Consider the following 25,753-nt stretch of genomic DNA (forward strand, 5'->3'; position numbering starts at 1 on the left):
AGCTTTTCACAAGATGTTAATTGATCGCCTGGAGTAGTGTGGATTACTTGTGTATTATTTTGATGATTTTATCAGTTTGGCCTTTCATTCTGATGGCACCCATTCACTGTAGACAATCCATTGAAAGTGACCCATACTCGGAATTCATGCTCTGCATTTAACCCATCCAAAATTTGCACAGACACAGCAAAATTTAAAATTTTAGGGTGAACTTTGTCTTCAATTACATTTCTCATTTCTATAGGCTACCAGCTGTGTGCGTTTAACCTTTCTGTGTCTTCACTTATGCAGTTGCTGTGGACACTACATCCTCAAAGGACATCAAAAACCCTCCTTTGCATATTATTATTTTAGTTTTTACTTCATAATAACACATTTGCATGACTCATTTATCTTTGATCGATAACTTTGAATTATTTATAACTCTGAATTAATTAGTGGAAACCATAACATCTGGTGTTATGCAAGTATGCAATATATCTGGTTATGTGTGGTAATTTGGAAAACTTAGAAAGAAAAAAAAAATAGTAGAAATAGACTTGAACATATGCTGCATATGTTGCTTTAGTTAGTTTTATAGTGTCTTATTATTGAATATGAATATGAACATATTTAGGAATTTACATGAATGGTAGTGCATAAAAAAGACTTTGTACCTTTTTAGCACTTCTGTCCTCTGTTTGTATTTCTTCAGGGTGAAGGTAAAGTCGTACGAATACAATCTACTGACATTTATTATGACATCTGCTTTGAACATTACAATTGCTCATTATATGTTTGGTTAACTCGATAATTAAATCCACTTCATCAGTTTATTGCTCTTTAACTGTGATAGCTTTAGCCATGCAAAAATGGGAATTCAGAGACGAAAATCTAAAGATGGCTGTGCATTTGTTTCTATGATGCATAAGGTCTATAAAAAAGCTAAAATTTGATTTAAATGAATAGTTAGGAATATAGTATGGAAATATAATATGGAAGTCAATGGCCACTGGTAACTGTTTGGTTACCAACAATCTTCAAAATATCTTCTTTTGTGTGTTATAAGGGTGCAGATGTCATCAATTCAAATTTGATCCAAGCTTCATTTAATTTGGTGCTGTTATAGAAATGATCACTCTAAACTATTTGACTAATCAAAAGGATATTTCATCCTCATGTCAATCCAGACCCTTAAGACCTTCTTTTATCGTTTAGTGGTAGGACTCTTACTGTCTATGCATGTTTAGAAAGCTGCTGAATTTTATCAAAAATATCTTAATTTGTGTTCTGAAGATGAACCAACGTCTTACGGGTTTCAAATTAATTTGAGTAATTATTGACAGAATTTTCATTTTTTTGGTGAATTAACCCTTTAATGTTTTAGTTTGATTCCAACTGTGGTTTGAGTCATCAGATGCAGGAGTAAACCACTGAAGCACTCAATGGTAGAGTATTTCCTTGTGATGAAGCTGTCTGGGAAATCCTATTAGATCATGGATCTGTCACCCTTCCCTCCAAGAAAGTGATTTAAAGATCTGAAAGTTTCACGGGGCTCAGATGAATATTATTAGCATTACTTCCCATGCAAATTGGCTATGCTGTATTTATCACTGTATGAATACAATGTGGATTGGAACATGTGCTGTAATGGTTGCACTCGGGATAAATGGCTTAACCAATGGCTGATGTGGCACAACACTTATTCCTGTAATTCTGATTGGTGACGCTAGTTTCAGAGAAATGACACACATTTCCCCTTTCACTTCTAAGTCTGTCTGATGCTCATCGTCAGTGGGGTTTCTGGAGGAGGTCTGTCTTTCTATTCTCTTTGAGCTTTCATCTGTAGAAGATGCAGATCTCTGTAAATTGAGCTCTCCATAAAGGACAGAGGATCTGTGAAATTCTCACTATTCTCTTTTGATGAGTGGTGGCTAACAGTGGAAGAAAAGAATGTTAAATGATGAATATGACTCATGAAAGCAAGCCATGTTCTTGGATCCACATCTTTTGTCTTTGTCATAAAACATTTGGGGTTTTATACATAGTCATAACAGGGAAAGTCAAACAGGTTTGGAACAACATTTGAATTGCCGATGGCAGTAATAGATTTGAAATGAAGTTTGGCAGGGAATGAACAAACTGATATCTTTCTGCTTACTGATGACGTCACTGTCTGTTCCTTAGCGAAGTATTGCTTTGACCTACCAGACACTTTAAACTTTCAGGAAACTGAGCAAAATTATATGCCCAGACATTAACCTACATCCAGAGTGCACTTCTCAGAGTGTCCATTTGTGCTTCTCTGAAGATCGTAAAGTAAGGCTGCTGGGATGTGTGTCCTATGGGTCCTGGTCAGCCCTTTTCACTTTTATCTGCTCCCTAATTCAATAAGACACTCCTGCCGACAACTCGGAAATCCCACAGAGAGTTACTCTGCAGTGGTGCTTTCAAAAGTTATGGTTGGGGAAGAGCCAACGACCAAAAGTTTTCTAAATGTCATTTTTATTTTTTTATATTTGTGACTGGGTGATACTAAAACAATGACATATACTTGTACATAAAAGGCAATTGCAAAGTAGCACAAACAATGAAATGATTAAATATTTCCAAGCCTGTATTAAAAGGGATCATACTGTAGTTTAGGAACACCTAATGTGGATTTATTTGTTTTTGAAGAATTCTGTCTAACAACAAGTTTAGCATCTGTGCCCTATAGCTTGACTAAGTGAGTGTGACTTTTTGATCAAAGTCTCAATGGGGTGTTTGTCTTGAAGGAGTCATGCATTAACAGCCATCTTTCAATCTGTGTACCTCACCTGATGATCAGCCCTTTTCACCAATAATTACAGCTTTGGATGCATTACATGTGCATACTATTAAAGAAAGATTCACAATTGTTATTGCAGAATAAAGAACGAAGGAGGAACATACAAGAAACAGTCAGTGTGAGAAATGATCAATGAAAAATAAGGTTCAATGGCAAACTGAAATCGACATAAGACAAAATTATTGAAACATACACACAAAAAAAAACATTCCTTGTGATTGATAAATCAATCAAACAACCATTCTATCTTCTTATAAAGCATTTATCTTTTATAAAGATTACAGTAGCTCTGATCTCCCAATAATCTGCCAAAAGCAAAAAGGTTAGGCAGCAGTAAAAGATGAGGTAAAAGGAGAGAAGAATAAGATATTTCTCAAACAGGCAGCATTTGACTGGGACAGTGAATATCTGAAGCTAAATTGCTGCATGTTTCACTGGCATCCAAAGATGAATCTTTATGAAATGTTTCCAAAAATGTCCATTCCGTGTCCCATGTTCATGCAGTAGTGCACTTCGGTGGGCTTCAGAGACAGGCTTGATGCTCTTGAAAATGCCATAGCACACCAAGTCCAAGAGTTTCCATATTGCAAAACATCCGGCAACCTTTGTCTTTTTATTGAGTGTGTGTTCACTCTTCTGCTGTCTCTTGTGCCCTGCTAGTATCCTCTGAGCTTTCTGCTCCTATACAGAGTGTCATTTTGTTCACAGCACCCCAGCAACAATACATCCGGATTTGCCGAAGCTCTCTGCGGAAGGATTTGCGGAAAACATAGTAGACCAAGGGATTGTAGACCGTTGAGCATTTTGCAAAGAGGCAGGGTAGCAAGCTGACAATGGGTGCCACGCTGTCTTTGCCATCAGAGTGAAACATGGTCCAGAGACTGATGAACACGTAGGGCGTCCAGGATACAATAAAGCCGGCACTGATCAGGATGCCCATCTGAAACGCACAAGAAAAAATTAAAAGCAGAAAGCAGTAAAAGGAATATTCCACCCAAAAAATGTACATTTGCATACAAAATTGCATCTAAGATTTAGATGAGTTTGTTTCTTCATCGGAACAGAATAAAAATGGGTGACAGATCAAACATCTAATAAAAATATCACAACAAATCCACACCACTCCAGTCCATCAATTAATGTCTTGTGAAGTTTCCAAAACGTGAGTCCTCTATCTGCATTGCTGGTGTGTGGATTGCTCGTGGATCATTCTGATGTTTTTATCAGCAGTTAAAACTCTCATTCTGACGGCACCCATTCACTGCAGAGGATCCACTGGTGAGCAAGTGATATAATGCCTCATTTCTTAAAATCTGTTATGACGAAGAAACAAACTCATCTACATCTTAGATGGCCTGAGGGTGAGTACATTTCAGAAACCTTTTGCGTGAACTTTTCCTTTAAAAGAGATTCATGTTGGACATGCTACTGCTGTTGTAGCATGGGGGAAAGGGCAATAATACATTAATTTAAAGTGATGGCTCTACATGAACGAATTAATAATTAAGGCTTATGAACAACATAGGCTGTGCTTCATATTACCATTTTGATCTGAGCTTCAGGAGGAAAAGACCTGACAATACACTATTAAGCCTTAGAGGCAAATTAAGCTTTAGAGGCAAATGCCTGGAAAAGGACAAGGCTATTTCTTGGAAGTCCTTTACATTCAATAATGACCTTTAAGGACTGGATGCTGCTTGACCTTTACCCATTTAACTCACTTCTATAATCTGGACTCCAAACAGAAAAATAATGTTGTTTTAGGTTTAACATTTTTGATTTAAAAAAAAAAAAAAAACTGTTTTGGGCAGAGGGTGAAGCTGGGGTGTGAATCGGTGTCTGTCACTGTAGCAGGAAAAACTGTTAAGCTTCCTGCAGATGTGTGAACGCTCCGGGGTCTGCACATACTGTGACCCTGCATGACGTTAAAAACTTAAAAAGCAAGTTTGCTGATATTCAACCAGCTTTGTTTTGTCTTTCTGCATATTGCCTGGAGAAAAACAAATGTTCATTTACATATTATACCGCGACACTGTATTCACGAGTTCACATCTACGTATATTAATACCGTAAGTTTATGCGTATTTGGCGTGCTGTCCGGGTGGAGGGCTCCGAGCTCGGGAAGTGGCCCGAACCCAGAGTACTCCCCCCGGTTGTGGTAAGAGTAGATGGATCTATAAGTGAGGAGAAATGGGGTGGAGGAGGGATGCTGAAAACGGTCAATGAACAGAGATAGGTTCTGCTGTCATTTATACCTTGTCATGAGTTGATTACTGATTGGTCTCCACTTGTGTTAATCAGGTTAATGAACTGCGACTGTTCCTCCCGAACTTTGTTATAAAACAGCATTTCACGAGTTCACATCTACGTATATTAATACCGTAAGTTTATGCGTATTTGGCGTGCTGTCCGGGTGGAGGGCTCCGAGCTCGGGAAGTGGCCCGAACCCAGAGTACTCCCCCCAAAACAAGAGAGCAAAAGGACAGCCGCCGGACTACGAACCCCCCAAAACGCAGAGATTTGGCGGGCTGACGTTTTTAGAAGTATGGTCGTTGACCAGGAGATCTCGCAATGCCTCTGGCAGAAGTAGAGGAGCAGGCAGGTCCTGTTGGTTAATAGTTGAGGAAGAAGCGGTTACGATGTCGGGAAGACAAGCTCCACCGTCTGCCTGCGAGGTGTAATGATATATTGACTAGATGCGTAATGTGTCCTCTGGGAGGCTGAGGCTCGCTGGACAGATAGAGGAAACAAATTATATTCCTGCGTCCACTGGGAGACTGAGGCTCGCTGGACGGGTAGAGGAAATGAATAGGTATTTACTGCGTCCGCTGAGAGACTAGCGCTCGCTGGACAGACATGGGACACCAATAGATATTTCTGTGTCCGCTGGGAGACTAGTGCTCGCTGGACAGGCAGGGGAATCTAATAGATATTACTGCATCCGCTGGGAGACTGAGGCTCGCTGGACAGATATGGGAGACGAATTATGTCCCTGCGTCCGCTGGAAGACTGGGCTTGCTGGACGAAGAACAGGAAGAGATGGATGCATACTGCGTCCGCTGAGAGACTAGTGCTCGCTGGACAGGCAGAGGAAAAATAGGTATTTACGGTGTCCGCTGGGAGACTGATAGCCTGACTACGACAGACTTCCTACTTCCGCTCAATTTTATTTCGCTTCTGTACTCAGTCTGATACAGCGTCAGAGCTTTCGGTTTGCCACCGGTCTGGAAACAGCCGGGCCAATCAACGAGCAGAGGGCGGGCTGAGAGCCGTGACGTAGATGCTAAGCACAGAGTTTTAAATTGTAGGTTAGAGAAATCGAAAACTGAAACGACCGCGGAAATGGGAAACGAGACACGGGATGCAATTCGCTTTGTTATGGAGAACATTCAACTCTTTTTCAAACTGAAGCCAGAACAAGAAGAGTGTTTAACAACAGATTTACAGTGGAAGTTCAATCATAGATTTGAGTTCGATGCATGATGTCTGTGCTTCGATGCGGCTGTACAGGCGCATAACATACGTCATAACTAAACGTATCTGATTGGCTTACGGGTAACCAATGATTTTAAACTTCAGACAAGTGCCCCCTAGCGAGAGAGAAAACACTTCTCTATTATGCCATTGCAGACTCTGCTACTTCACTTGCTTCGTAGACAGAGTCTGGTATTACCAGGCTAGGAGACTGAGGCCCACTGGACAAACAGAGGAAAAATAGATGTTATTGAGTCCGCTGTGAGACTAGTGCTCGCGGACTGATAGAGACATAGGTATTTTCTGCGTCCGCTGGGAGACTGAGGCTAGCTGGACAGACAGAGGAAAGAAAAATAATAATGAAAATAGATATTTACTGCGTCCGCTGAGAGATTTGTGCTCGCTGGACGGACAGTGGAAACGGATCAATATTTACTGCGTCCGCTGAGAGACTGGTGCTCGCTGGACGGACAGTGGAAACGGATAAATATTTACTGCGTCCGCTGAGAGACTGGTGCTCGCTGGACGGACAGTGGAAACGGATCAATATTTACTGCGTCCGCTGAGAGACTGGTGCTCGCTGGACGGACAGTGGAAACGAATAAATATTTACTGCGTCCGCTGAGAGACTGAGGCTCGCTGGACGGGCAGTGGGAACGAATAAATATTTACTGCGTCCGCTGAGAGACTGGTGCTCGCTGGACGGACAGTGGAAACGAATGAATATTTACTGCGTCCGCTGAGAGACTGGTGCTCGCTGGACGGGCAGTGGAAACGAATGAATATTTACTGCGTCCGCTGAGAGACTGGTGCTCGCTGGACGGACAGTGGAAACGAATAAATATTTGCTGCGTCCGCTGAGAGACTGAGGCTCGCTGGACGGGCAGTGGAAACGAATGAATATTTACTGCGTCCGCTGAGAGACTGGTGCTCGCTGGACGGACAGTGGAAACGAATAAATATTTGCTGCGTCCGCTGAGAGACTGAGGCTCGCTGGACGGGCAGTGGGAACGAATAAATATTTACTGCGTCCGCTGAGAGACTGGTGCTCGCTGGACGGACAGTGGAAACGAATGAATATTTACTGCGTCCGCTGAGAGACTGGTGCTCGCTGGACGGACAGTGGAAACGAATGAATATTTGCTGCGTCCGCTGAGAGACTGGTGCTCGCTGGACGGACAGTGGAAACGAATAAATATTTGCTGCGTCCGCTGAGAGACTGAGGCTCGCTGGACGGGCAGTGGAAACGAATAAATATTTACTGCGTCCGCTGAGAGACTGGTGCTCGCTGGACGGACAGTGGAAACGGATAAAAATTGACTGCGTCCGCTGAGAGACTGGTGCTCGCTGGACGGGCAGTGGAAACGAATAAATATTTACTGCGTCCGCTGAGAGACTGGTGCTCGCTGGACGGACAGTGGAAACGGATAAAAATTGACTGCGTCCGCTGAGAGACTGGTGCTCGCTGGACGGACAGTGGAAACGAATGAATATTTACTGCGTCCGCTGAGAGACTGGTGCTCGCTGGACGGGCAGTGGAAACGAATAAATATTTGCTGCGTCCGCTGAGAGACTGGTGCTCGCTGGACGGACAGTGGAAACGAATAAATATTTACTGCGTCCGCTGAGAGACTGGTGCTCGCTGGACGGACAGTGGAAACGAATAAATATTTACTGCGTCCGCTGAGAGACTGGTGCTCGCTGGACGGGCAGTGGAAACGAATAAATATTTACTGCGTCCGCTGAGAGACTCGTGCTCGCTGGACGGGCAGTGGAAACGAATAAATATTTGCTGCGTCCGCTGAGAGACTGGTGCTCGCTGGACGGGCAGTGGAAACGGATAAATATTTGCTGCGTCCGCTGAGAGACTGGTGCTCGCTGGACGGACAGTGGAAACGGATAAATATTTACTGCGTCCGCTGAGAGACTCGTTCTCGCTGGACGGACAGTGGAAACGAATAAATATTTGCTGCGTCCGCTGAGAGACTGGTGCTCGCTGGACGGGCAGTGGAAACGAATAAATATTTGCTGCGTCCGCTGAGAGACTGGTGCTCGCTGGACGGGCAGTGGAAACGAATAAATATTTACTGCGTCCGCCGAGAGACTGGTGCTCGCTGGACGGACAGTGGAAACGAATGAATATTTACTGCGTCCGCTGAGAGACTGGTGCTCGCTGGACGGACAGTGGAAACGGATAAATATTGACTGCGTCCGCTGAGAGACTGGTGCTCGCTGGACGGGCAGTGGAAACGAATAAATATTTACTGCGTCTGCTGACAAACTTGTGCTCGCTGGACATGCGGGGGAAAACAGAGCAGATAATATATGTATAATATATATATTTATTTATTTATTTATTTATTTTATTATTTTTTTTTTTTTTATTTATTTTTTTTTATTTTTTTTATTTATTTTTTTTTTTTTTTTCAGCGCGTCCGCACCGCATCGAGTTGAAAATATCTCAACTTTTCAGAATGCCGCAGTGCAAGAATATCAGACCTGAACCAGGAAGTTGGTCACCAGATCACAGGGTAACCAGTTAAACTGCATGGAGACACCGGAGAGCGCCTAGATGTTTTCTCTGAGGTGCTCGCTCATCGCAGTTGTGCTGCCATGGTACACCATATCGGTTTTGCAAAGGGAACAAAGAGCCATTTTATTTGTCCTCTGTTTAAAGTATTCTCATACTTTTAATAACAGTGGTCTCGGTTTGTGAAGAAAGTTGCATTCTATTATTCGCAGTATGCCATTATGCGAGATGTAAACAGTGTGACGCGTTCACGCATTTCACACGCGTCAATGTATTTAGTAGTCGACGTAAACGATGATGTCGACGCGTCGTTGCAGCACTAATTAGTGGTGGAAATTATGATTCTTTCTAGAGATTCGTTCATTTTCAGTTCATTCACCAAAATGATTCATTCAGATTCGTCCAGTGAGGATTTCTTCGTTTTACGCAAAATGTGCCACCAGGCGGAAAAAAAAAAAAAAAAAAAGAGTGTATTATGTCTTAAGTCAACGAACGCGTTCACTTGTTACAAAAGCTGATCTGGCTTTATTAAAATGTGTGTGTAATCGCATTCAATATATAAAGTCTAATTGAGTTGTTCAGATGAACAAAGCACAAGGTTTCTTGCCTAATTAGCGTTTTAATTGTTTGGTCAAACAGTTTGTATATTATAAATTCACATCCATAAATCGGGGATTAAACCTTTCTTTTACGGTCTATGGATTAAACGTGGAGTTGCTAAATATCAAAACGAGCGTATGTGCACAGTACTGTACCTATAACTGCGCTTTGCATTTTCGAGATTGACATGCTAAGTAGCAGACTAACCCGGTTTACTCTAATTTCGTTCACGAACAAGGTAAGCTATGTGCCAGTTCATTTCATTCACGAACGACATGTATCCGTTCATTCAGTTCGTTCACGAATGACATGTGTGCCAGTTCAGTAATTTCACTCACGAACGATAAGATCTCTAGATCTAGTTCAGACTCATATGAAACTCGTTCATTGAAGGGCGTATTCGTTACTACATTCAACGAATCACATACTCTGTCACCTCATACTCGAAGGCTATCGGCTCGAGGTTGAGTAATTCTTTGACAGGATGAAATGGTTGTTACCCGGTTCACTGAGCTGCGCATGCGCTGCTTATAGCGCCGCGCTGCTATGGAGGGAGAAACTTCATTGAACGAGAAATATGAGTCAGTGGATAACATGAGCGATTCGTTCACCTAAAAGATTCGTTCAGCTAAAAGATTTGTTCAAAAGAACGATTCGTTCATGGACGACACGTCACTAGTCCTAATGGATACATTTGGAACACTGGTTTCACGTTGTAGTATAGACTGTGGAAACAGAGGCTTCTGAAAACTATGAATTTCATTATACAATGAATATCATTATGTCTGTAAAACATACCAAGACATGATTATGGCAATAACATTAATTGCAGTTATGTGCTATTCACTTCCAAGCAATTCTAAAGATATTTACTTGCATGCTTTTCATATTACAGTCCTAGAAAGACAACAGAATTTTACTCACACTGCTGTCCTGCGGTAAAACGAGGGTAGTGATCACGCCAGTAGATGGTGAAATATGCCCCTAAATAAATTGGTCCTGCCAGAATAATTGAATGAAACTTATGTCTGTAAAACCTCAGTGAGGTTTAAACGTGCACGGTAAGGCAGGTAATATCTTTGGACATTTCCGTGTGGATGATGACTACGTCATAGCCTCATTTAACAACTTTAAGCCTCCTTTCCACAGCACACGGCATTTGGAAACGATTGTCGCATACTGGTCGTGCAGCAACTGTTACCTTGACGTGTTCAACATGGTAAAATTAATAATCAGTGTTGGGCAGTAGTGTCGCTACAAGCAGCGAAGCTAGTTTGACTACATTTCTCAGTAGCTTGGTCGTAGCTTCGCTACTTTCTGAATCGAATAGCTTTTCAGTAGCGAAGCTACTTTTACCAAGTAGTGCGGTAGCTTCCACACAAGCTACATTTCGCAAGCATTTCTGAAGCTCAAACTCAAATCGGGAAATACAACTGCTAATATCGCTGATCCTGGATCAGTAGTGAGTGACGCTCTTGTTCGCGTTTAAGGTGGATAGCAACCAATCATCTTTATGATGCATTACCGCCACCTTCTGCTCCGGATGGTACCACTCCTTGGCCAGTCACGCAAAAAATTATTTGATGAAATGATGGCATAGGATGAGGTCGGAGAACATTTAATCCCGAGGAGTGAGTCGCCGTGGCCGTACCTCGACAAGTACATGACACTGACCGAGATAACAGAGAAAAAATATGTTTTCAGATGCTGCTTGTAAAAATTAACAGGGTCCCCCTTACGATTATTGTGATATATTGTAATATATTATTTTCCTTTTTATTTCTAATATTTATAATTTAAATACATTTAATAATAGTTAACAAGATATAGGTAATTCTGACCTCGCACCGATAGATCTGATTAGAATACATCACATCCGGTCGGGCGTTCGCCCACGGTCTAATCGTGGAAGTGTAAATATTTGTACGCATCCGAGACTCAATTTGGATCTGAAATTCCACATGCGTATGTGATCGAATCTCCACGCGGCTCCCGCACTACTTTCTAGCCGAAAACCTGTATTTAGCATCTTCACCTGAAAATGTATTAATTTATGATGCACGGTCTGTGCCGCTAGAGGAGGCGGCCTCAAACTGCGCCTCGGCCGGAAAAGCCGCGGTGAAGGGCTGAGCCGCGGCGGGAAGTGAGAGAGGCCTGCTGCTGCTGCAGTAGGAACTGAGGAGCGGGCTGGTTGGGTGCCTGCTGGAGCTGCGATTCCAGCGCTCAAAGAGAGCCCGGTCTTGATCGGATCGAGCGTGGTGTCGAGCGAGGTAAGCTCGGCTTGCACGGTCTATTGGCCACGACGTGTGGCTTGGCGAGAAGAGCAACTGTCGCGATGACGTTTGATGGTGCTCAACTGCCGTGTTTAATGATCATGGGTGTCAGAAAAAGTAGCATTTCTGAAAAAATCCCCGGTATGGATCTCCTTGCTGGAAGGAAAATCGGGTCTGTGATGAGAAGACAGACAGCGCGAACCGGGATGCTGAAAACGGTCAATGAACAGAGATAGGTTCTGCTGTCATTTATACCTTGTCATGAGTTGATTACTGATTGGTCTCCACTTGTGTTAATCAGGTTAATGAACTGCGACTGTTCCTCCCGAACTTTGTTATAAAACAGCATATAATACAAAGCTGTTTGAGAAACATCAAACTTGTCCTTTAAAATACATTTGAAAAATATAATAACCATAATTTTAGTGTACATACTGTCAACTAGAAGGACATTTTAAAGAAAGAATGCAATAAAAATGTTGTCCTGATATCTTCAGTAATCAAATATTTGATAGCAATGCTCACTAAAGTCCCTTTCACACTGTACGTCAGACCCGGAATATTGCCGGAACATTGTGAACAAATGCCAGATCTAATGCCGTGTCGAAGTGATGACGCGCGTTATAGCGCGACTCTTTTACCGGCTGTTTTGAAGGAAGATCAAAAATATGACGCGACGAAAAAATATGTCCAAACTGTAATGAAGCAGAGATCAGATTGTTCCTCACTTTCCGCGCTGACGCAGAGATCGTCTGCTTGCTTCAGTTAAAGTATAACGTGCCTAGCGTTTTCGATTCGTACATTACACGTCACGCCCTGATGTCACGTGTCGTTAAGGGATCTTCACGGGTTGTGTGTGAAAGCACGCACATATCCCGGGTAATCACTGGCAGTGTGAGAGTGCAAAATCTAGCGACCCGGGAACAATTGCCGGAACACTTTACCCGTGTATTTGCCGGAATGGCAGTGTGAAAGGGGCTTAAAGGTCATATAAAGGCTGTTTTCACAAAATTTTGCAGACAAAAGAGGTCTATTGTCTGTTGTCAACAGCTCACACAAAAGTTTTTCGAACTGAGTTGTTTTGTGTTAGTCTTGGCCATTATGGCAAATTTGTGACCAACTTGCAGATTTTTGCCCCATTTAGATTTACCAATTTGCATGGTTTCCTATTTAAATTAGGGCCTACTAGATTTTGCTAAACAATGGTAAATGTGAGCATAGTACTCATAATTTTTTAGACATTTGGACATTTGAACAAACCCATTAAATTTTGATGTGTACTTGTCCCACACCATTTATGCTATGGAAATGAATGATACCTTATATCGTTGCAAACTTGACTTTGTTTTCCAGTTGTCTTATAAATGCTTGTACAGTACATCCCAGTGTTCGGAAATTGTGTAAAGCTGGCCAGTCAGATTGGAGCCTGGCAATTTCAAGAAAGCTCTTAACATTTTTGTGTACAATTTTGGATATCCCTTACCAGGGTGACTTTCCTCTCAACGGCCCCAGAGTTGGGCAGGTTATCATTGCTCTTGATGGCCTGATAGGCCTTGTGGAGCTTCCAGGCGATGCCAGTGTAGGAGAACAGGATGACTGCACATGGGATCAGGGTGCACAGGATGGCCAAAGCCATAATGAATGAAGAGCCATTTAAGGAGTGCTGGTACCCAGTCCAGTCCACAGAGCAGGCCAAACCGTAGGGTTCTGCCCCATATCCTCCCCAGCCCAGAAAAGGAAACACTGCCCAGAGCAGAGAATACAGCCAGATCACACCGATCAATATACTGATAGTTTTTCTTCGAAACTTGCTACCTGGAACAGAGAGATAAGAAAAAGTTATTTAATGCTGTTCTTCAAAGGGGAAAGCTTTTTCATCAGAGTTTTTATCAAACATATAGAGGTCTAGAAATAGACAACTGAAGAATCCTCCAGTAAATCCCACTGCCAATAACCTATTTTTCCTCATTTAGAGTTCCTTTGTAAATGGAAAGGCAACATGAAGGCAATTAACAGGTTGGTAATTTGAAAATGAAAAGAAAATCAGGGCACTGAGAAACTGTCTAATTGAAAATGAAAAGAAAAACAGAGCAATCTGAAACTACCTAATTGGAAAACAATTGGGTGTAAATAGATCCCTCAAATTTTAGATGAACCATTGTTATGCTTGTCTGTATTGTCCTTTGACCTTTTCATGCATATTTAAAGATTTCATGGATAGATGTTCTTTGTGTTTTGCGAAAAAAGAAATTAGCAGTTATGGGTTTGGTAAAATTGTATTAGATTCCATGAGTCCTGGCATTTGTGGTGGCAAAGTTATTATTTGTGGCTTCCTGACATTTGTGATAATCCTGCTTCCTTGATTAAACAATAGAATCATTGAAAAACAAAAAGATGTTTCATTTCTCCATTCTGATTTTGATTGCACAACTGTGATTACATTGTCATTTGCATTTCTAATCTTTTTTTTTTTTTTTTTTGTATAAAATTATACATTTTGTAGAAGAGATTTGGGCTAGTTGCAACACTTTTTTTTTTACAGTGAATATTTATTAGTCTGGGTTTAGTTTTGAAAATCAAGTGGCATGGACTCAAACTTTAAAATCTTGGCTACAAAAAAGCTACTGAACATTTCCACTATTAAAACAAAAAACCCCAAACCCAACATTCTTAGATGCAACAACAATGAAATTCAATTAAATGCTGATTAATAAACTAATGAATGTTTTTACATTTTAAAATCCTGTTTTTAAATGTCATTTAGGCCTTAATGGAATCAGCACAGCACCTGATTTTGGAGGGTTTCCTGTCACCAGATATCTCACCAACCCCATGACGGCCAGGGTCATGATGCTGGCCACGCTGAAGATCATACCCATCAGACCATAGTACAGACAGGAAGGGTCACCTCCAATCCAGGCATGGTTGAAGGCAGAGGCGATTGAGAGCGGGTACATGCTGAGAGCCATACCAATGTCAGTGACAGCCAGATTGACTGTGAGGAGCTCAGGAGCCTTGAGAACGCTGTGACGCCAGGCAGCTGTTACAAGGACGGCTGCATTGCCCAGGATGGAGAGAATGGCTGAAAATTAAAAAAAAAAAATAAATCTTATTCCTGATCAATGAAGTAAATAGCAAGATTGTGTTTCAATTATGATTTTAGAGACTTGTAACATTGTACTGTATCTTCACCTGTACTGAAATACAGATAATATAATATCACATTAATCCAGCCAAAGTAGAATAAATGTTTATGGCACTTGTTATATTTGGCTGCCTGTTAAATACCAAAAAAATTCAATTTTAAATGGCAAAATTTATATTTTTGTTGTTGTTGTTGATGATGTCAATTATTTTAATTGTCCAACTTTAAATAAAATTAAATCATTTTATTTTAATTATTGGTAAAAAATTCGCAGAAAATAAAAAAAGCAAATTGATCTCCAAGCAATTATTTAAGCAGCGCGCGCACACACACACACACACACAGATAGTACAATATTTTTCAAATAGTACAATATGTCATACAAACTTGAACTTAAATTTACATCAAGAACTCGTTTGAGGAGAAAATAAATAAAGATGTGCTCGCATTTAAAACAGTACAAACTCACATCATATCAAGTAAGAAAAATAAAAAATACAAATAAAAATAAAATAAAAAATAATTACAGGGGCTGACAAAACAACATAAATGCTTCAAGCGTGTTTAAGAACATAGGACTGTAAACTCAAAGAGCAAGAGACTCTGACATTGTTTCATATAACTCGTTTATGGACTGGTTTTCTTCCGATAACACCTTTAGAGATGCTATATAATTTTTAATTTCGTTCTTAAAACAGTTTATGTTGGGCTTGCTGTTATTCCACTTATTTTTGTTTATATGATACTTTCCCATCATGAAAATAATGTTCACCATTTTAGATACCTTTTTTGACATACCATCCATATATATCATCACTTGAAATTTGTTAAACGAAGAGTTATTGATCCCAATATTTAACCATCGATAAACATCCTTCCAAAACCCCATTGTGACTGAACAAGAGAAAAAAAGGTGTTCAATTGTTTCGTGTTCTGTCATACAAAAAACACACCGATTAACTTCAAAATTAAACCTTTTCCTTAGGGTTTCAGCAGCAGGATAAATATTATTTATTAATTTGAACTGAATTTCTTTTACCTTGGGTAAAATTGGCCATTTAAGATAGCTACAACTAGTCTTTGTTAATGTAACTTGATTATCTGTTATCTTTATTTTTGTTGGCTTTTTGATATCATAGAATAATTTTTCTTCAAACACACTTCCAAGTATTTTGTTATTACATTTTCTTTCTCCAAATTCCAATTCACCAATTTTTAATTCAGGAAGTTTAACAGTCCCATTTGAATTTGTGAGGATACTTTTAATCATGAATTTTAAGGCAAGTGGAATAGCTCTACTGATTTGGTTAAATTCTCTATAAGAGCATTTCAAATTAAACTTATTGACAAAGGAATTAAACTGCAACAGACTGCCATTTTTATCCATCAAGTCCGTAACGTATAGAACATTTTTACCATCCCATTCTTTTTTAAATAGTGTCTTTCTGTTAATTAATATGGTTCTATTATTCCACAAGGTGGAACTGCGGTGTGAGGTTGTGAGTGAACATCATTTTCCAGTAGAGCAGTATCTGTTTATGGAAGTCAGACAGTTTGATTGGAAGTTTAGTTATTTCAAAGTCACACCTTAACAAAAATTCTAATCCACCAACATTTTGGAAAATATATTTTGGTATGTGGAACCATATGGAATTTGATTGTGTCAAATAAGCTTTAACCCAGTTTAACTTTAATACACCTATCATGGATTCAAAGTCAGCAGCTTTCAGCCCACCATGTTTATAGTCTTTAACCATCACAGACTTTTTAAGGTAGTGTGTCTTATTTTTCCATATGAAATTAAAAATGATTGAATTTACCTTTTAAATCATTTGAGGGGGGACATAAAGAGATTGACAAGGATATACTAATTTTGATAAACCTTCTGCTTTTGTTAGTAAGATTCTACCAAGAATAGAGAGATCTCTCATGAGCCAATGATTAAGAGATTTTTTCATACTCTCTATTTTCCCTTCAATGTTTAGTTGTTCTCTCTTATTTCTATCTTTAGACATTATTAATCCTAGGTATTTTAGTTCAGTTTTGACAGGTATGGAGTCTATATTTGTCTCAGCACATGGATGAAGACATATATTTCACATTTTTTCAGGTTTAGACATAATCCTGAAGCTTTGGAAAAAAATTGATATTATATCTAGGGCTTTTCTAATTAAAGATTTATCTTTTAAAAATATTACTGTGTCATCTGCAAATTGGCTTATTCGATATTCGTAATCGAAAATGTTGATACACACACACACAGTAAACGCAGGACTTCGCGTGCAGCGTGCTTACGTTTGGAGGCTCGTGCATTACGCAGGTCTGTACAGGTAGATGTAAATTCAACACAACATAAAGATCAGCGCCCAAAAATAATGTTAAAAATTATGCATGAAAAGTATATTGAAATGTATATATTTCAATTTTTTATGTTAGTGACTTCTTAGGGAAACAAGCGATTCCTCTCAAAGAGACAGGATCAACGTTAGGCCTAAACAAACTCCAAGCGTTTGTAGCACTCCGATTATATATTTTTATATAGTAATATTAAAGTTGTTATTTTATGGAATTAAAGCCAACTTTGAATCATTTGACGGTATGAATACAGCTTTGTTTTTTCAAGGTTATGGTAATCACACTTCATCTACTTGGGAGTTTCTTTTTTCATCTAGGATTATGCAATATTTTATGGATTTCTGATTAAGATATATATACATTCAGGGGTGGTTCTAGGGTGAGTGGAGATCCGGGGCTTAGCCCAGAAAAATCCATGTATGTGACTTTTTTATTTGAATAAATCAGAAAGATTTACCTTGTTTAAAATATACAAAAACAATACAAACAAAAACAAATTTAAAACATTTTATTTAAAGTATTGAGGAAAATACATTTGCTTTATGCAAACAAAAATTAAGAATTGCAAAACAAATGAAACAGCGCGAAAGCAATGATTTTGCAATACATATTTTCCATGGTCATATCTATTAATTTATTTGCAACGCTGCTTTTATTTTGCGTGTCAGTCTAGTTTGAGCTTGCGAAGCCATTTTTCCTTTGCCCTTCACTTTTCTGCACGTCTCTGTGTCACTGTTTTGACGTGGGGGCGGAGTCAATGGACGGGGGCGTGTACAACATGCCTCCATGGAAATGACGTCATCAGCCCTAGACGCAGCTCACTGATCCAGGTGCTGTCATGATGAGCAGAGACTTTCGAGTGGATAGTTTATTTTTATTCAGTAGCATTAAAACATTCATGTTTTCGTTTTATTTACTTTATTAACAAATTTATATGTATTAGCAGCGTTTGCTCAAGTTAAAGAAGTTGTTAACATGAACATCTGCTGTTTATTTCTCTGGATGTGCACACTTTTATAGCATTATGTGTATTATTGGGATTGCATATCATTTGAGTCAGTTCGGGAGTTCGTAGCGGATTCGCGAATCATTTGAGTCAGTTCGGGAGTTCGTAGCGGGATCGCGAATCATTTGAGTCAGTTCGGGAGTTCGGAGCGAGATCGCGAATCATTTTAGTCAATTTGGGGATCGCGAATTATTTGAATCAGTTCGGGAGTTCGTAGCGGGATCGCGAATCATTTGAGTCAATTTGGGGATCGCGAATCATTTGAGTCAGTTCGGGAGTTCGTAGCGGGATCGCGAATCATTTGAGTCAGTTCGGGAGTTCGTAGCGGGATCGCGAATCATTTGAGTCAGTTCGGGAGTTCGTAGCGAGATCGCGAATCACTTGATCAGTTTGGGGTCGCAAATCATTTGAATCAGCTCGGGAGTTCGTAGCGGTGTGTGTGTGTCCTAAAGACTGTGCTGCGCAACCGTTAACTGTTAGATGTTCAAAATGTAACATTAAATCAGACACAATTTAAAACCGAAAAAGAAATATAATAAGATTAAAAGTTACAGATACCTGAAGCTGTTGTATCTTGGCGTTCAAGTGTTTTGGCTGGGGGGGTTACTTCCTTTTTTGAAGAAGAAAAAGATGAATTTTGCAATATCCATTTTAATTTTCAAATAAATTGATCTAGTAAAATACTACACGCCAACAAACCACCTGCTCATTTCATTGGCTGGATCGTACAGACGATCATCGATGGTTGGCCAGTTTACATGTCAGTCAGAAGCACTAGACACAGTGGGCGGTTTTCGTCGGGTGTGAATGACAACGTGTAACTTACTTGGGTAAATTTACAGACACTGTGGACGTGGAGTCGAGAGATATTTATTCATTTATTTAAATTCTAATATAAATTACTTTATTGGGCATGAAAACTCATTGATGGCATGGTAGTAATAAAAACATTCGGGGCTTTACTGAAAACATTCGGGGCTCCAGCCCCCTTCCTAACGCAGCTCCTGTATACATTCCACCAAGAGCATCATGAGGTAAGGTTGTCACATATTTTTATTTATTCTTTTCAATGCCTGCCTACATAATCTGTAGGGTTTTGACTTCAGATGTATATTTGTGTGTTGAGTCGGTGCTGGTTAACTGTTGTACCGCAAATTAATTTTTTATTAAATTATTCGTCTTTTTATCATTCGTCACCCAGGCATTGGCCTGTTCCGATACTAAATTAAACAAACGAGCTTCCCATTGGAATTATTGATGTGTCCTGAACTGAATAGTTTCAAGGTGACGATATGGCAACTATCAATAAAGTAGACCTATTATCAACGTGCGGGATTTCGTTTGTTGTTGGTGGCACGCGGTAATGACATCACCTGGCTCATTCTCATCTGCATCTTCTTGTCGCCTCAGAAGAGTTTGATAATAGAGACAAATTGCTAATGACAACACGTAGGTCTTGTTAATCTAATTTATTCAGCCACGCTGACCGTTATTGTTGCTAAAACGTTGTTTGAAGGTGAAGTTGAAATAATGTATACTTTAATGAATATATGTTTTAGTAGGCTTTGTTGTTTCAACCTTTGAATCATTTGCAGTAAGCAAATAGACTGTATGGCTATAGGTGGTACAGTCTCAGTGCTCTGTATAGTCAATCCATTTCTTGCATTTTAGCAAATACAGTACATGCATATAATTTTTTTTCAAAGTTTTTGGTTTATCTTAGTAAGCTGAAGAATCCTTGGAAATACCAGTGAAAAATCTAAACAATCACCATGACTCTTCAGCTGAAAAACATACACGTCATCTGTTCGTGATGAAAATCCCCCCAAAGATCAATTTTGCAGACCCTGGGTTGAACAGCAAGGCATGTCATGTCAATCTAGCCAACAGCAGTATGAAAGCAGGGAAGATATCTGACTGATTCTCTTGTGCAGTCAACAGTGTTCTTAGAAACATGTTAAAGAAAAACAAGAGTGGTCTTTTGAGAGATGACATCTGTACAGTAATATACAATTTTACATTATTCCGTTCCAAGCAGCTGCAGTCATGGAGCCTGAGGCGAATTAAAACCTTAAGCAACCTTAAGTATAATATGTATTAAAAAGTCTGTCCATGTAAAACCATAAAATGTATATGTTCCACACCGGAAAAGGAATGTCCTTGGATCACAATATCAAATCAAGTGGCATTTAATTAAAAGAATGACATGTAATTTTTATTTCTCCGATAAATGAAATCCAGTTTTTGATCCAATAGGGCTGGGTATCGATTCAGATGTTCCAGATTGATTCGATTTCGATTCACAGGCTCTCAAATCGATTCGATTTCGATTCTCAATTAGATTTTCTATACTCGATTCTCGATTCAACTCAATAAATATAGATTTAATACAAATAATATATTTTAAAAAAAGAACAGTGAACATAAGTTTACAAATGGGTAATTAATAAAAAGAAATTAAGAGCCACAAACCTGTATATTAAACTTTTATTTTAGGGACACTTGGGTACATTAAAACAGAACCCATCTCTAATTTTCAAATGCACACGATTATGTTGAATAAATAAAAAATTTTTTAATGCAAGATGAAAAATGCTTTGTTCTTGTCCACAACATAATCATCATCATCTTGCTTGCGAAATCTAAAATGCTTCCATACCTCTGACTTTTTATGTGAAAGTGGCATCAACGTCGACAAAGCAACTGAAACCACCATTTTAAGCACCGAATAAATTAATGACATGTTCGCCTCTCGCTCCTTGGTAACATCGCACAAGGCAAATAAGAGGGTGAGATCTAGTGGAGAAGACTTGTAATTAGATAAATGTTAATCTTACGTTCAGTATCTGCGGAAATAAATATGGAAAAAAAAATCATTTCATGGCCTTTGAGAATCGATTTTGAATCGACCATATTTTAAAAAACGATTAATCGAAAAATCATTCTTTTTACCCAGCCCTTATAAAATACTGGTTTCTAGTAAATCAATCAGTCTGATTTATCCAGGATTCATCCGCTTTCCGAGTGCAAGTGGCTGCAGCTTTGAACTGTGTCGCGCTCATTACGTCTTCACCCGTGAACATGTATTTTTCTCGGTGGCAGTGGAGGACAATGACATTGCTATTGGCAAAGCATGTTCAGCAAGGATTCTGAGAGGAGGAAAAAAAGCATCAAGCTTTAACACAACAAATCTGATCTCACTTGAAAGGTTGTCATTGCAGTGAAGCTCTATTAAAAGAATATGAAACAGCTATGAAGCAGTATTTTTGTCGTTTTCTGTAAATATATAAAAATTCTAAAATAAAATAAATAATAGTAAATAAATAAAAATCTGTATTTTGCTAGCAAAAATATCTGCCAGTGGAGCAAGAAAAATAATCTTGTTTAGCTTTTTAATTAAGATTTTTTTTCTTACCCCATTGACTGATATTTTTGTTTGTTTTAAGCAAAAGCTAACAATATATATATATATATATATTTTTTTAAAGCGTGTTTATTCTGAAACCGCCACAAACATCCGGGTTCTGATGGATCCTACATGTTGACTCCCCCACATATAGTGTGCGCAGTCAAATCGCAACTCGACGATCAGACCGTACAGTGAGCGCATAATAATCGTGAGGTTTGGTTTTACATCGCGCATGCGATCTAATCATACAGTGTGAGTTGGTACCTTGCCGAAATCACACAGTGTATGCCCGGCTTAAATGTGCTTGACAACCGCGATTAATGGCGTTCGATTAATCGTGCAGCCATACTGTGTAGACCATATGGAGTTGTGCAAAAATGTAAGTAAAGGCATGATTTTGCATAATGTGGTCCACTATATAATGCTAATAAAACATGTCCTCAAATTGGTGAGCTAGATATGCCAGCAATTAATTGCTTGTTTTTTTTTCTCTAATTAAATTTCCAATTAAAATATAAACAACAAATGGCTGTTGTTTGACAAAGCCAGCCTTTGGAGACTGTGCTTTATCTGTAGTTTATTGGAAGCAGGTCTTTTTCACATTATCTCAATTTTTCCAGAATTTTACGATTTTTAACTAGTCAACTGGAAAATGTAACTACAACATGATTCAAGTTACTTTTTCTTTCCTCTAGTTAAAGAAAATTCTACATTTCTATTCCAAGTGCGTCACACACAAAGTTTTCAACATGTAAATTTTACACAAATAATTTATTAAACTACAACTACATATTGTACCAACTTGTCTTTTTTACATATTGTATTTTATTTAACAATATTTCACATATTGAACTAATTGTTTTCAGAAATAATACAATAAAAATTCTGTTAGAAAATTGCAAAAGTTAAGGTAATTCTAATTCATAATGACTGAAGGTTTAACACCAGCAGACTATGAAAGTGACGTGACATTCAGCCAAGTATGGTGACCCATACTCAGAATTTGTGTTCTGCATTTAACCCATCCGAAGTGCACACACACAGAGCAGTGAACACACACACACACACTGTGAGCACACACCCGGAGCAGTGGGCAGCCATTTATGCTGTGGCGCCCGGGGAGCAGTTGGGGGTTGTGCCTTGCTCAAGGGCACCTAAGTTGTGGTATTGAAGGTGGAGAGAGAACTGTACATGCACTCCCCCGACCCACAATTCCTGCCGGCCCGAGAATCGAACTCACAACCTTTCGATTGCCAGTCTGACTCTCTAACCATTAGGCTACAACTTCCCCTATTATTAACTATAACAGTTCTTTAAAAACAACAACAGCTTTTAGCCTGTCACCATGATGCAAACATGAAATATCAGACATACAATCTTTTACATTTGATTGCGCTGCTTTACCATTGTTTTTTCTGTATGAATATGAATGTGTTTGACAGTTGCGCCTTTCTAAAAACACTGCGCTCAATTGAAAAGAAGCTAACTCCCATATTCTTGCATGTATTACCTATTTCACTACCTGCGTCACATCTTTTTTTTAAAAAGAGCTGTATGAATGACTCTAAAAACTAAATACAATGCTCTAAACTAGATAAAACTTAACTTTCATGGAATTAGCATAAATACAAATTGTATATCCTAGTTCAACACCTTTTTGAATGCTGCTGTTTAGAATCGTTTGCAGAATATTTGATTTATGTTGTAAAGAGCATAACATCTGTCTATTTAAAATCTGATGTAAAAGAGCTGGTGACTGTGAACGTATGAAGCCTTGAAGATGAGAAGCGCTTTCTTTAGAACTTGATGTGACTGTATTTGTATGCAGTAGTGCTGGATTCTGAGTTCATCTCCAATTATACAAGTGATTCATTAAACGTGTTTTTAGTGGCATTCATCACCTGCTACTTAAATACCTGAGTTTATGTGGAAGTAACTTGTCTCAGTTGCAAAATAAAATAGACTTTTGTTACCATGGCTTTCTGACTTTGAAATTTCATTGCTACTAATAATGGTGGAAAGCATTATATACTGCATCAATCAATGACATAATCTGCATCTAGATTTAATATAGCACTTCTGGTTAATCTGAATGCAACGTGGGACAGAGGCTTTGATTGATTATTTTACATAATTTAATGAGTGATTAATCTGTACTTGCGGCTTATACTGACCGATGACTAAAACTCTGGATTGCAGGCTTTTGAACATTGTATGAAACCTTTGCTTGCTTGTTTCTAGTCTGTTAGGTCACCAATGTCATTACCAGATATTTCATAAATTGAGCTGCGCATTCTGCATCTAGTTGGTATGGTTTCTAATGAGATGCAGTTTTAGCATAAAATCCATTCAGAGATAAGGCTTCATCAAGCATTCATTAATATCATAGGCAACCCTCATTGCACACCTTGGCAATATAATCAATCACCATCGGCTAGTATATTTTTCAGTTTATTTGCCAGATTGATATACTGTTTTACAGACACACACACACACACACACACATATATGATTCCAATCAGCTTGTCTTTGTAAAATGGCACAGCTTCTTAAATCATAGCTTGTTAATCAGTTAGTCAAGCATTATATTATGGTATTAAGCATGCTTAAGATATTGTTGGCCATTCAGGGTTTCTGTAAAAAAAAAAAAAAGTTGTGCGCCTTCACTAAGAGTTTACAGTTTGGCAAATACAGGTGCGCTGTGCGTCCATTGAGATGAACTGAACAGTACAGATCGCTTGATGGAGAGAGTCAGTCAGTGTTCAGCAAATTAAAATGTGCTAATCTTATAGTAGCCTCGAACACACAAACTAGCGAGTGAAATCTAAGAATTTATTAGCCAATGGCTAACGATAGACATCATTTAATCACCCAGAGTAAAATTTAGTTGCTTATGCTAGTGATTTAGTCGCAATGGAGAGGGTTGATAGGTAACATTTAGTTAATACATTCAAGATACCTGGCTAAAAATGATAGTTATGGAAGAAGCTGCTTTTGAGCTTGTGTGATGGTCATTAGCTGGTCCAAGATGGACAAGGCGATTAATGGTGTCTAATGATAAGTTTGCCAATGTCTACCAATCCCTGGCATATAAAAATCACATAATTTATGTACACAATCTAATGTAACATGCGAAAAATATGTATGGATATGTAATGGATATGTTTTGTTTGAATGTTTCAGTTTCTCAAAGTCTAATTTAAACTAAATGCATTTATCAAATCTGAGAATGTGGATACTTCATATTATATATTTCACAGTGACAATCATTCCCATTTAAACAGAACCTGGAAGAAGGTTATGAATCTTTTTATCACTCTTCAGACACTCGACATGACTTCCTAGGTATAATTCAGAGGGTTGTCATTAATGTAGAAAATTTAAAACCTTGCTTGTATTTTTCAATAGCAGTGTGAAAAAACAGTACTTACCAACCACCAACAAGAACACTCCAGCACCATAATCAACAGCAGGAGACAGTTTAGAGGTGTAGCGATCCATTCCTGCTCCTCCGTCTGAATTGACTGCAAATGCCACCTCCACTTTCTCAGGAAATAAAACACTCCAGTTTGACATCCTGTAATCATAATCATTTGCACCAGGCACATAATTTCCCCCCACCTTTTTCATTCAGAGTAATCCCTCTTCATACACGGACGACTTACACAAACTATTCAGCCGTGTGCTGACTTCAGCTTGCACAGGAATCATCGCGAACCATCCGTTTGATTAGGATTACAACTGACACTGGTGTGTCAACGTGACAGCCTGTATAGCGTCAAACTGTTCTCCTCATTTCATATAGCTTCTGTAGGTTCCTGGAGCTTCATTATAGCAAGATATACCAGACAAAATGTGTCAAGATCGAGTTCTAGAATGTGTTACACTGTCACTGTTGCAAACCTATCATAAACGGGCATCAGATAAAATCGTTAGGTATTGCAGAAGATACTGTGCATTAAACTCGGCATCATTTTAATACATTGAACACAAAGTAATGAATTTGGATGCTAAGAAGCAAAGGTTGGCTGCTGCTAGGCTAAAATACTCAAGTGTGCAATTTTTTTTGTTCGGCTGTTCCCGAAGTCTATTTGAGGACATATTATATATTCAGTGTGCATATTTAATTTTTAGTCATCACTGTTTGTGGTT

At 39.0% G+C, this 25,753-nt stretch overlaps 1 protein-coding gene across 1 annotated transcript; it reads right to left on the reverse strand.

The window, feature by feature from the left end:
- Positions 1-2,483: 2,483 nt before the first annotated feature.
- On the reverse strand, positions 2,484-25,297 carry opn8a (opsin 8, group member a). Its single transcript, XM_026290313.1, has 4 exons — positions 25,033-25,297; positions 14,475-14,768; positions 13,170-13,501; positions 2,484-3,749 (listed from the first exon to the last, which is right to left on the reverse strand). The coding sequence occupies exons 1-4, from the start codon at positions 25,229-25,231 to the stop codon at positions 3,438-3,440; spliced, it is 1,137 nt and encodes a 378-aa protein (XP_026146098.1). The 5' UTR covers positions 25,232-25,297; the 3' UTR covers positions 2,484-3,437.
- Between the last annotated feature and the right edge of the window lie 456 nt (positions 25,298-25,753).

This window comes from Carassius auratus, chromosome 20 (genome assembly GCF_003368295.1).
Source record: "Carassius auratus strain Wakin chromosome 20, ASM336829v1, whole genome shotgun sequence".
NCBI lineage: Eukaryota > Metazoa > Chordata > Actinopteri > Cypriniformes > Cyprinidae > Carassius > Carassius auratus.

Bases quoted from the DNA above. Each gene is read 5' to 3' on its own strand.
- opn8a (XM_026290313.1), bottom strand. From the start codon at position 25,231: ATGAAAAAGGTGGGGGGAAATTATGTGCCTGGTGCAAATGATTATGAT. The intron at 14,769-25,032 runs GTAAGTACTGTT...TTTAATTTTCAG, and splicing joins AGTGTTCTTGTTGGTGGTTG to CCATTCTCTCCATCCTGGGC. The intron at 3,750-13,169 runs GTAAGGGATATC...TGTGCGTTTCAG, and splicing joins TTGAGAGGAAAGTCACCCTG to ATGGGCATCCTGATCAGTGC.